Source organism: Anoplolepis gracilipes, chromosome 2 (genome assembly GCF_047496725.1).
Source record: "Anoplolepis gracilipes chromosome 2, ASM4749672v1, whole genome shotgun sequence".
Classification (NCBI taxonomy): domain Eukaryota; kingdom Metazoa; phylum Arthropoda; class Insecta; order Hymenoptera; family Formicidae; genus Anoplolepis; species Anoplolepis gracilipes.
In genome coordinates this window covers 16,950,480-16,963,686 of record NC_132971.1, presented here as the reverse complement: position 1 = coordinate 16,963,686, position 13,207 = coordinate 16,950,480, and the positions used below count along the sequence as shown (strand labels likewise).

The following is a 13,207-nucleotide window of genomic DNA, read 5'->3' as shown; positions in this document are numbered from 1 at the left end:
TTTTTATACCTAGAAAATTTTTATTGAAATTGCAAGATCATTTTTTTGAGTGAAATCAAAGACACTTGTTATTTACTCATAAATTTTCAATTTATGAGTAGCATTGCATGATACATTTTCGACTGACTTTTTTTGCGACAAGATACATGTTCTTTACATTCTTTATATTTTCATTTTTTAATTGCTGAGAGCGGGAAATAGGTACAGGCAGTGCAAAATTAAATTTGCATCTTTTGATGCGAATGGTTTTAAGAATAAGTCTATCTACGAACTCTTTTTTATTTTGTATAACAGTAAATTAAAAATTTATATATTTCTATATTTTTCTAGAAATCCAAAAGATCGTTCCTTGAAAATTATATGATTGGAAATTTCTCTATGTCAAATATATCTTGCAACTTAAGATGCGTAAACAATGTTATTATAAAAACGCACTATATCTAAACGTGCTATATCTTTTTCTTCATATTTCCTAAAATAGTAGTTATTAAACTTACTATTCCGATTATAGACCCATACAAACATACACGTGTATTTCTTTTTATCATAATAGATAATTAATTTTTGATAATATTACACATTTGAAAAGAGAAGATGTTAAATATTTAATATACGCATTAATATATGTGCATAATAAAATGCTCTTTAATTATATTCGATATTAAGAATGCACGATGAATACAAAGGTAGTAGTATTATTTTACTTGATAATTTTATGACATCATTACAAAGGATAAAGTAAATATAAGTATATAATACTTTTTACTTTTGTAATAAGTTTATCGTGCAAATTAAAACAATGCTACGCAGCGTTATATTATTCTTGGTGTTTACCAGCTGCACCCGCATAGTGCATCGGTTTTCTCGCGGTTATGCAGCCGCAAGTTTATTTTCAGTTATCCCCAAGGTTTTTGTGCCAACGCATACGCCGCGAATTTTGGGTGCGACGCTGATTAATGTGTCTTCGTTCTTTTTGAAGCTACCGATAGCCTTGCCAAATTTTTCATTATCATCTACGGCATTAGACAAAATAGGCTGTGGCTATGTTTGGTCATGATTCAGGATGTCCGGTTCAGACGGTCGATGCTGCACGAGCGGCTACTCTAATTAAAACTATTTTCAACTAATCGAGAATCGAGACGACTCGTCATAGATTGTCTAAAAATATTCTGTCTGCGCGTTTGCATTTCAGTATTATTTTTACTAATTATTATTTTGATGCACGATGATCACATAAATAAGATTGCAATGCAATTTTGTCTCTTAAATAGTGATTTATTTTATTTTTAATTATTTGACTTACGTATAGGATAACTTAATTACGATAAATTAATAAAGAGACAATTAATAATTTTTTATTATTTTAAAAGGATAAGATATACTTTTTTAAGCCAATTTCTTTTACAATAATTACTTCTCTTTTATATTCTTTCAAATAGTAAATTTTTTCTGTAATTTTTCAGCGAAATTAATATTTTGGAATATTAAATTTAAATTTCTCTTTGTGTCATATATCTTTTTGATATTTTATTTTTATAAATTTTTATTATGAAGGTATATATTTTATTAAAAGGAAATTAACAAGACTTGGTTCTAATTAAATATTATAATGACCATCTAGAGTATTATACTACTGCAATTAAAACAGCATTTAAACGTATATTATATGCTGAATCATGATAGGCTTTAGTCATTCACAAGGTGCTGCCAAAAATGTTCGTGAATCGGTGCTATAAGTTATGGAAGGCTGAATAACGGGATATCTTGTTTCGGGATTTACACATCTATTGGCAGTCTTCGTCACTACGAAATGTTCGAAAAACGTTATAAGAAGCATCACGGTTGATCCATTAGAAAGTTTCGCTCATGTCACGACAAGATAGTAAATCTGCCATTCAAATCGCGAGCGAACCAATTGTGAAATTTCATTAATGGTGCCATGAATCACGATGCACACTCGTGGTATAGTCTGATATATTGCCAGAGATATCTTTGGTCAATACTCTTTGGTGTCCGATAGTGTTAAAAGATAGGAAATGCAAATGTGCGTAATCTGCGTCTTTAGTCATCTTGACAAATCATGTAATTCGAAAACGGATATCATTGTTTCATCAATGTACAATTGAGAATTTATTATAAATGAAAATTGTAGTACAAAATGCTCTCATCGTGTATTATTTTTTTCACACATATGCAAATACATATATCTAAATTTGTTTATTATTTTTTTTTATTACTGCATTCAAGGTGTGCAGATACGTTTCATTTAACTTCTACAAAAAATAAATTTATAAAAATTAATTGCGCGAGAATGTTCTAATATTTTATTTAAATGTATTCTAAATATTTTAAAAATGTATTAAATAATTAATTTATTATTATATTTTTATGAAAGAACAAATATTGGAAGTATCTTTTGCTTTCTAAAAATTATAATATTAAAATGTATTTGCACATAGAATATTAAAAATTATACAAATATTTAAACATTTACTATATATGTAATTTTTAGATTCTTCAAATGTGTACTTTTTCTATTTTTAAGAGTTTTACCAATATTATATATAAGTTTATATCTTATTTCTCCTTCTATAACTGCCTTCTATCTCTCAAGATAGGATATCTTGAGTAGAATGGCCGCATCTTATCAAACGCGTCATAGCTGCGAGGCATTGATTTGGTCATACACACGTTTGCCTTAACTCTTGTATATCTTGTCGGCAGTGGCTCATTACTTATGGAATATTACCCTTTCGTTTCACGAATGTTGATTTACGAGAGGTCGCGAAATTCATCGCCGGCACCGTAATCCCAATCAACTCGGAGATATTTCTCAATTGCTATTTATTTTTAAATCGTTGTTAATTATATTCATATAAAGTGAGATAATGTTATTTATACGTGATAATTAATGACTCATCATATCGCGGACGATTCGTCGTGTCAAAAAATCGTCGTTTTCCGCGTAAGAGAAACGGGAAAGTTTTTCCAGAGTTTATCCGTCGTGACCCTCAGCAGCATTATTCGCAGATAGAATACAGCCTGAAACGGAAACAAAGGCGAGTTCTTCTTTGTTATCTGCGAAATAAACATTTGGAGACTTTTCAGAAAGTTCGCGAGTCTCTCGACGAGTTTTTCCAACGACGGAACGTTACGTCGTAAATGAAGTTCTTCTTTCTGAACCAAGTTATACATCAGGGTGTAAAAATGTGTTAAACGTGTAACACGTACGACAAAGATGTGTAGTTCTCGAAAACAAAACAATTTATTTCAGATATTTTCGTACATTTACGCTATCTTGTGCGTTTCTCGTGTGATTAAACGGACTCGTGATTGCAAGTTAATAATTCAATCTAAAACAATAATGGGGTGTCACGAAGGAATTATTTCGTGCTATGGATTGTGATGTATTCCGTTTATGCGATTTTGTATTTCATAATGAATACGTCTAACAATACGGTCAGTGAATCCTATTGCAGTGTGATGACTGTTCGGAGTCATGTGTATAATGTTCTGGAATTTACCAATATAAGCGTGAATAATTGTAGACGACACGTGTTAGCAGCCTTGGACACCCTGCGCATACCTAATTCCCATTGCTTCCATTCGTCGAATGCGTGGAACGTCAGTGAAATATGATCGCATAACAACGAATCGAATAATCAACTCGTATAACAAAACGTGCGGTATTTCCCCGGATAAAATGATCATTTTACACTCAACATGCATGTCAGATTGGACTCGATTGAAACCTACTAGTTTGCACATACCAGAAAATATTAGTCGTATGTATAATGTAATATTCTGCTCTTAACTGTTCTCTTTATACAATGAAACAAATACATATCCATTGTAGGAAGAAAATAACAATAATAAAATTGTGAAAATAATAAAAAGGTGTTGAGAAATGATGAGCCTATTTATACTATACGAAAGCGCAAGATACAGGCTATTTAAAAATGCGGATAAAAATCACATTTTATGATCGAAAAAAAAAAGATAAATATAAGTGTATTTAAACGACTGATTATCTTGATTATACATGATCTCGATTAATTGGAGCATGAGCGGATCCGATACGGATCTCCATTCCATGGAATACAAAAACGAGAGAACAAATCTTTTGCCCAATGCATCCTTCTCATCTTTGCCATCGCAAGGATCTAACAGAACTTACGGATCTCTTTCCTCGACATGTCAACAAGCTATTCAATTGTTCTGGAATAAGAGCAAGCAGGTAGATAATATAGAATTTTTTATTTAATATATATTTTGTTTATATTAATTTTTTTATATTTATTATATTCTATATTACATGAATTTTTATCAGAATATTTTTTATTATACATATTTATTTTTTGCACAAAATATGAAATAATTTTAAAAATATATAATATAATAGAAAAAATATAAAATATTAAAAAAAGTATAAAACTTTTATACATTATATAAGATACTTTACATAAGATTTGCATAAAATTTTGTCAGTACATTTTTAGACATATCTCGAGTTTTTCCAGCAAAAATTTAAATTGAAAAGTAATCGGATTATTTAACATATTGTGTTTTAATATTGAAAATTATAAGAATTTTTGGCGAGTAAACTATATGAAAAACATCAAACATAAAAATTATAAGAAATATCAGATTCTTTTTATTATTGTTTATTTCAAAAGTAATATACAATTGCTATATATCTTCCATGATAAAAATAATCCAAGTCATATATATTGTTTGACAGTATAATTATTTTTTTGTATATTATGTATTAAAGAAAGATTCTTTAATATAATTCAAAACAGAATATACACATTCTGTTTTGAATTACATTAAAGAATATATATATTTATTTATTTAAAATACTTCCTTTTATTTGATCTTCATAATATAATTTTGTGAATATTTTATATACGTGTAAAGCAAAGCTTAGATTAGTTAATTCAGTTTTCTATTAGATCACTTTCTTAAGTACTGATTGCGTAACCTCCGAAATCGCTCGAGTGAATTTTCATGAATGAAACTACTCCGATCCTCTTTCAATCTTTACTACGACGAATGTGCCAAAATTTAGTTAAGATACTTCTCGAGATAAACGATACGGCTAATAGTGGTGTCAGGAGACGTTTCTTGCAAGCTGACAATGATTTGTGACAGATATAATCTCTCAGTAAATTACGTCGTGAATTTCCAATATGTGAAATTTTTCGAGTAAACATCACGCGTAAACGATCAGCAGATTTTGATCAGTGGAATTCGGGACGCATATCTTACGAGAATAGCAATTACTGTACTATTTTCGTCAGTATTTACTTCGTCGATGCTTATATGTTAGTCAGCTTAGAATAAACGGCATTAGATATTTCAACTCACGATGTTTGTCGCGCTTGACGTAAATCGTACAAGAAATGACGAAATTATGGATCAAAATTATATGTTCTGTAACGTTGGATGCTTTCATTCGATAAAATAAAATTCTTTGTAAAATATAATATTTTATTTTAGATATTATATTTTAGATTACAAAGTTTAAACAATTTTTTAAAACTTTATAATCTTTCTCTAAAATATTTTACAAAGACTTAAAATTTATAATATTTTTAAAATATTTCTTTATAAACAGTTGTAACAATACATAAATAATTAATAATCAAGATGACTTTTATTTATTGAAATAAATTATATTGCCTTGAATGATGATTATTTATCAGAGAGAATGGTGACATAATTTGAACATTTAATCTAATCTATTGATTATTTTGATTAGAATTAATTATTTTGACTAGTATAATTAGTTGAATGTGATTCTAAAACAAAAATATGTCTTGAAAATTGACATTGTTATATAAAATGAAAATAAATTGTAATTAAAAAAATGTGACAAAATACGCAATACGTATTTTACTCGATACTAAAATGTAGTGTATTTTCTCATAAACTATGTATTTATGACTATGACAATGAATTTGATGTCATGCCAGATCGAAGACAATCGATGAATTTACGCGATGTCATATATAAAATCTTCTGAATTATTTATTCGAATAATTTTGAAGAGTTTCAATTTTTTACTTATTACAATTTAATTTACTAAAATTAAATAGAAAAAAAATGTTCTTAAAAAAAAGAATATTATACGTTTATGACAAAATTTTTTATGATTGAAAAAATGTTAGTTGTACATATGCATTATATACAATTGGATTAAATTATATAACATGATAAAAATAGCACATTATATGTATATTCTTTGTCACATAATTATAAATGCTTCATTGATTTTCGATAACGTTTAGTTGTCGATATACTTACCTTTCATACGTGACACGCAATGTCAATGCATATCTCAATGATAGGACAGGAACCTTATTAATGTCACTTGAATGGATATCGGTAATTTAATATATAAAAGTTTCAGATTATTGAGACTAATAATATCAACTTGCATTCCCACAACAGGTTGCAATGATAATCAATTTATAACATCACGGAGATGTGACAAATGAAAGCATTTTAAGGAGAAGGTGTAAAAAAAATTAATTCACTTTTGAAAATATTAACTCATCTAATTTCTGTCGTGTTAATGCATTTGCGAGCATTAATCACAATGAATTTTACAATTCGATGTTTATCCATTTATTTCACAATTATTGTTACTAGATTTTACAATCGTTCTTTGTTATTTATCACATGTTTTCATTGATCGCTACCGTATATATTATTATTATATACGCGACAACGCGTCGCCTACTCATCAGTTGATTTTTCAATGTTGAACGTAATGCTTTTGCGATTTGTTTAATCAACTATTTCATTTCGAAATTTGTGACACAAAATAAAATTCGAAATGCAATGGTTGTTATATTCCAAATATAATTAAACGAACTATTTAATCTTCTAAAAGTTTGAACAAATTATTAAAAAAAATTTGTATTAAAATTAGATTTATATAGATTAATTTTCAATTCTTCAAACAGTGAGATAAAAAATTATTACCTTTGAATTTATTAATACCTGTGGAATAAATTCATCCAACGATATTCTTTGGTAACGAATCCTTTCTCGATTTTGATGAGCTTTTTGCTTAGAATTTCATATCGTCATCACTCGCAACACAATTCATCAATTTAGTCACATACACAATATTATTTTCTGTCGTTCTATTTAATCAAGTGACGAAGTCGCAAAACGTAATTTATTGTATTTAGAAAAAACAATTTATCATTAGATAGTTCCGTGAGAAACGATAAAGTGTTAGTAGTTCATTGTTTTTTGCCATGCGACGATGACGACACTATTTTACCAATCGGCTCGGCATCGTTTCGTTTTATGAAGCCCAGTAAAGGTTCCGCGCGCACACAATTGATTAGTTTACTGAGAGTTTAATTGGTTGAGATTAGCGCGAGAACTAACCGCGGCAAGTGCCACTAAAGCGATCTCCTCACTTCAAATAAAACAGTATTCTGTGATAAATTTAATTTCAATTTTTTTTTCTTTTATCATTATTATTGCTTTCTTGTAATGTATGTAAACATTTATTCTGAGAATGCAACACGAAAAGAATAATTAAAGATCCATGCATCAAAATGTACATGATTGAATAAGTGCAATAATATACATATATACATAATAATATACATATGAAAATACTATATAACTTTACGAATTTATAAATAGTATTTTTATATAAAAAATTATTAGTAAAATTTTTTTATGATTAGAAATATATTATTTCAAGCACACTCGTGTTTTACATATTGCAAAATTTCTTAATTTCACTCTTATATATATTTGTGATTTCTTATTGAACACGTGTGGCAATCATGTAAAATTATTTCTTTATTTAGGTTTTAATACTTTCATTAATTATTTGCTCAGTTTTTCATCAATAAGTGACTAATGACGTAAGTCTTTAATATTGTCTGAATATTTGAACCTGTTTTGATCACACGTATTCTACGTGCAGTATAATATAATGAATAGACTTGATTAATTTAAGAAATTGTTTACTGTATTTGCAATAAATCTGCCTATGCGAAGGAAACTCAGAATTTGTTTGTGTAATCCAATCGCGCACGTGTTTCCAACAATCAAGGATCCATTCGTGTTTTCAATTGAACTCTTAATTGGGTCAGTAGATACTAGATACGTTACTGCAGGCGAAGCTAAACAAAAATCGTAATTTAAACTCGTCGCGCATTTATCACGGTTTACAAATTGCTTAATCAAATCGTCGTCGCGCCATATCCACACATGTGTAACCGTAGGAAGATTACATTAATCTCGGAAGATTACAAAAAGCGTTTGCAATTATGTCTGTGTCTCTAGTTATTGTAAATAGATGACGTCATTGATATATGACCACACACATATATATATATATATATATATATATATATATATATATATAACAAAACTGCATTAATGCAATGTCTTATTCAATTCAAAAAGGACATTTTGCTTTTTTATACCATTTATAAATATAATCTATACAGAAAAGTAAGTGGTGCGTAGAATACACATCATTACTCGGAATGCGTATAGAATTGTTTCAGGATCTAATTTTGACCGACAGACAAACAGTTTATTATTTTTGAAATAACAGCGATATATATATATATATATATATATATATATATATATATATAGAATTCGATCCTGATAAACAATTCTATAATGACGTGTATTTTACGCATCATTTACTCTTCTGTATAGATTATATTTATAAATGGTAATATAGAAAGCAAAACTTGTGCTTTTTGCATTGAATAAGACATTGAATTAATGCAGTTTTGTTTTGTACATCACATTGTATGCATTTGTAGATGAAAGCATATATAGCGAAACATTTAGCAAAACTATGTCAAATTTTAAATAAAATTCAAGCGACCTATTTCAAAATTCATTTTGAAATTTCTTCAATAAATGATAAATACTTAAAATCGTTTTGTTTCTATTGTTAAAATTCGAGTTAAATTAGATACAATACATGACTTACCCTACTCAATACAACTCGTATCGTTGTTCTAATTTAATCTCTCTTCTGAGATTTATTAAAATATTTAATTGAAAAAGAGAAATAAATCAATTATGCTTCTTTAACTATATTATCTTTCTAATATTTTTTTATAATTTTTATAAGATTAATTAAAGTATATATAGATTCTATTTATAATAATAAAGATTCTAAACAAACATATCTTAATATTGAACTGAAATTGACAATAAGTCACACGAAGAAAAATAATTTCTTAACCAGGAAGCTCATACGGCACTGTGACAACGCACAGCATGCGCCGTTACGCACGAACCCCGCGGCGAATGTGATTCAGACTGTATATATGTACTCGAGCATTAAAGAGATCCCACCGCGATATATAAATGTCGCGCGTTGTATTCACACATTGTTCATGATTTGCTGGCGTCGTTGGTTCCTCGCGGCTCGCAGTTCTGACCGATATTCTTTGCAATTGTATTCGAGGAAAAAGTTGCCGCGAACGAGTAGTGGCTGCCGGATCAGCCAAGTTCAATCAGCTGAAGATTGCAAACGAGGAATTACTACGTGAAATTTGGAAAAAATGCTCCGACTCACCACTCTGTCGAGGGTCCGTTTCTCACGGTATATGTATAGATAAGTTAGAATTAATTTTACAGTTGATTTCTTGAAGGAAAGTTAATTGCGTCTATAGCAGGAATTGATCAGTGAGTTGAGATTTTCGATGCTATGGTTATTCACAATTAATTGACAACTAATTTTTCCGTAGTATTAAAAATTCGATCAAAATTGCACTATTTTCAATCGTCGATCTATAATTATAATATTGCCAGTTATTTATTTTTTTTCTTTTTTTCTCTTATATGATTAATTTTAATTTCCTTAGGCAAATATTTCTAAAACTTCTAATTTCTTATATAAATTGATTCCTTGCAATATTCTGTGTAAAAAATTTTAAAGGTGTAATAGCCAAAAATTAAATAATTTACAAGATATTTTACACTTTAATTTTTAATATAATTTTACATAAACGATGAAATATCATATAAAATATTCATTGTTCGATTTCTCGGTGTTGCTTCAATATTTTTATGAGTAATGAAAAGAATCAATTAGTGTAAAAAAAAACACAGTTCTTTATAAGAAAAAATATGTAGCTGCTTTTATACTTTTTCTTAAAAATCTTAAATGGTTTTATTTAAAAAACTAGGTTGACCTTCACATAATCTTGGCACGTACATTGAAGGTCAAGCTGATATCACTATTTTTTTCCTTGTTCGAACCGAACAACTTTTATCTGAAACACTTTTTTATACGACTTTCAGTTTTAGAGATATTTATATCTGGGGCGATTAAAATCATTCACTCTGTAACACAGTGTAATTTGGAAGAAATAAAAACGTAATTATCATATCTTAAAATAATAAACTTTTTTCTTTTAAGGAATAATTTTAGACGTCTTAAATTGCTGTGAAACATTTATCATTTCTCGACGAATTAGTACGCCACATTTTAAAACTATAAGTTGCATTTTTTAACACTTGATTATTTTTAATTGTTATGAAATATACATATAATAATCTAAGTAAATCGTATTTTATTCGTCAAAGATTTAATAATGAAAAACGATGGCTTATTTTATATGTAAATATATAAAACATTTATCCACTTATTTATCTAGATTAAATTAAGAATTTATATTTTTTAAATAGCAAGTTGCATTTTTTTAGAGGTTTTTTAAAAGGTAATTATTTTAGATTTGTAAGATTCGTCATTATATGATAGATTCACATTTACCTAATAAAAAATGCGATCGAATATTATTATAAAAATTCGGTGATATTATCATGTGTTTCACTCACAGCCAATGAAGGCAGTTTTTGATTTTCCTGCTAAATAGAAAATCAGAAGAGAATGCCATGCGGAAAGCCAAAGACGAGCGTATTAAAATCACGGCGGCTTTCTTCCGCGTCAGTTTCGATGAAGAAGACAGCGAGAAAGAAGACGAGAAGGAAGCATCACTAATGAAAGAATCATCGAAGAAAACATTTTTGCAGACATCTGACGACGGTTTGATAAAAGCTAGAAAAAAGTCCAGCATCGCAACAGCCGAAATTTCTTCAAATTTAACATTACGTGTTCCCGCATCCGATCCTGAATTTTCGCCTTCCACATCGTACGTGCAAAGTTGTACTTTTAAAGATGTGGAGTCGTCGAAAGCTTCGAGCTCTAATACGGACGAACAAGTAATCTTAGATCGTGATACTTCAAGAAAGGAGCATAATAAAGATAACGAAGCGATTTTGAAAATTGAAACGCAAAGACTGAAAGTACCGATGGCGGATTCCGACAGAGTTTTCTCAAAACACAGAGCTTGCGTTGCGAAGGATTCAGCGGCAAGGTTTCAATTATCATCGATCGAGGAAGCGCCTACTCATACGAAAAAAAATACAGCAGACAAGTCGAGACAGTCTCAATTAACGGCAAATTTTTTGGAAATTCCTTCAGAAACTTCAGAATCCAGTGAACCCTTTTGTTTTCCAAAGTTATCAGAGCAGTCGATTGGTGAATACTCTCACTTAGATACCAAAAAAGTACATACGTCACAACCTTTAGTGACAACTATTGCGCAAGATAGCTTTGGCGAGAAATCCAGCAAGAATGACAGTCGCAGGTCAACGTTACCGATGACAAGCGCCGATTCCGTCCTTCACGAGAACCATACCACGACCACTCAAAAATTTCCGACCTTCGAAGATATTCTGGCCGGAACTAGTGTGAATCCTATTCGGAAGTTTAGCATCGCGAACGCAGCGATCTGCTCGAGTCTGGCTCCGAGCTTGCTCGGAGCTATTCCGGGCGTGCCAAACTCCCTCTTACCGAATGGAGATCACAGGGACGGTAATTTGCATCGAAGTGCTACTCTATCAAACTTGTCAACCGCTTCTACCGCCATCAGCGACGATACTTCCATTGGTAGAACGCGTCGCGGATTGAAGTCATTCCTCCGCCTTCATATACCCGGGTCACATCCCGACACGATATGGCACGACGAGGACTATCATCACCACTTGCATCATCACTATCAGGACGATCATCACCATCATCATCATCATCATCATCATCACGTGTTCCCACATATTCACGTACCCACCATAACCTTCACGGCACCAGCCACCGATGGCACTGGCCGAAAGTTCAACTTCGCCATCCGAAGGCACTCGCACGCGGTTAGTGTCAACTTACGGAGGTGCACATCGTTTCTGTTGGCATTATCGTTTTTGCTAATATCTGTTGAAAGAGTCAGAGTCTGGCCAAAATATCTTCAGTTAAAATATCTTGTTTTTCCGATCGGAAAAGGCAATAACAATGAGAATAGTATAACAATAATTATAAGAGTATAACCAGTTATTAACAAATAAAAAGCAAGAATAAACTAATAAATGGGTAATTTGTAACATTAACTTTTAAATGAGATTGTAACAAATTGTGAATTTACTTTTCTTTTATAGCTCCGATTTATATAATTAGTAGTTAATTAATTAGAGTTACTTTAAATGATTCAGAATAACTAGATTTATTAATATATTAAACAAATGATTTAAAAATCTTTATTGTGATTTTATTAAATAGAGTCAAGCCAATCACAGCAATGGAAATCACGTTGGCCAGACATTGACGTGTGTGTCTTTATAACACTAAATTCGATTAATCCATATACGCGTTCTGCTTAAAATAATTCATGCTTTAAATACATATCTGGTTAAAATCGACACTATTCGAATCGAAACTATTTGATGACGATACTCTCAGGTGGATTATTGCAGATAATAAAATTGTTGTAATTATGACGAAGTCATCGACGACAATAGTGTTGTCGTAACTTGAGCTTTTATCTTATCGGAATTGTTACTTATAGGCATTTATAGCCAGAGAGTAAGATTAATTCACGAGTAAGAGTCGCTTAATGTCACGGTCAATAATCTGTTAATTATTTCAGATAGCAGCTGTCTGTGCTGTTTTATTGATACCGACTGAATGACTTCATTTACGAGATATTTAAATAAATTTACAAATCAAAAAATATTAATTTCTAAAAATATCTCTATGACTGAAAATATATATGTACAAATATTCAAAATTTCATGCGATTAAATTGTATTTTAGGAACTCTTTAACTATTTATAATTTTCAATCTTTATCGCTATCTTTTAA

The 13,207-nt window shown here is 29.9% G+C and overlaps 1 protein-coding gene across 8 annotated transcripts in view; it reads left to right on the top strand.

Moving 5' to 3' along the window:
- Arms (Ankyrin repeat-rich membrane spanning) overlaps positions 1-13,207 on the top strand; it is a 36,249-nt gene that overhangs the window by 10,376 nt on the left and 12,666 nt on the right. For 2 of the 8 annotated variants that reach the window (XM_072910961.1, XM_072910960.1), the window contains one exon: positions 10,893-12,222. The exons of 3 other annotated variants lie outside the window; for them this stretch is intronic. In XM_072910961.1, coding sequence (XP_072767062.1) covers positions 10,912-12,222 — 1,311 coding nt within the window. In that variant the 5' untranslated portion in view covers positions 10,893-10,911. Of the gene's footprint in view, positions 1-3,548; positions 4,238-9,249; positions 9,617-10,892; positions 12,223-13,207 lie in introns of those variants that run through there. 3 more of the 8 variants (XM_072910962.1, XM_072910965.1, XM_072910968.1) reach the window with 3 other exon arrangements.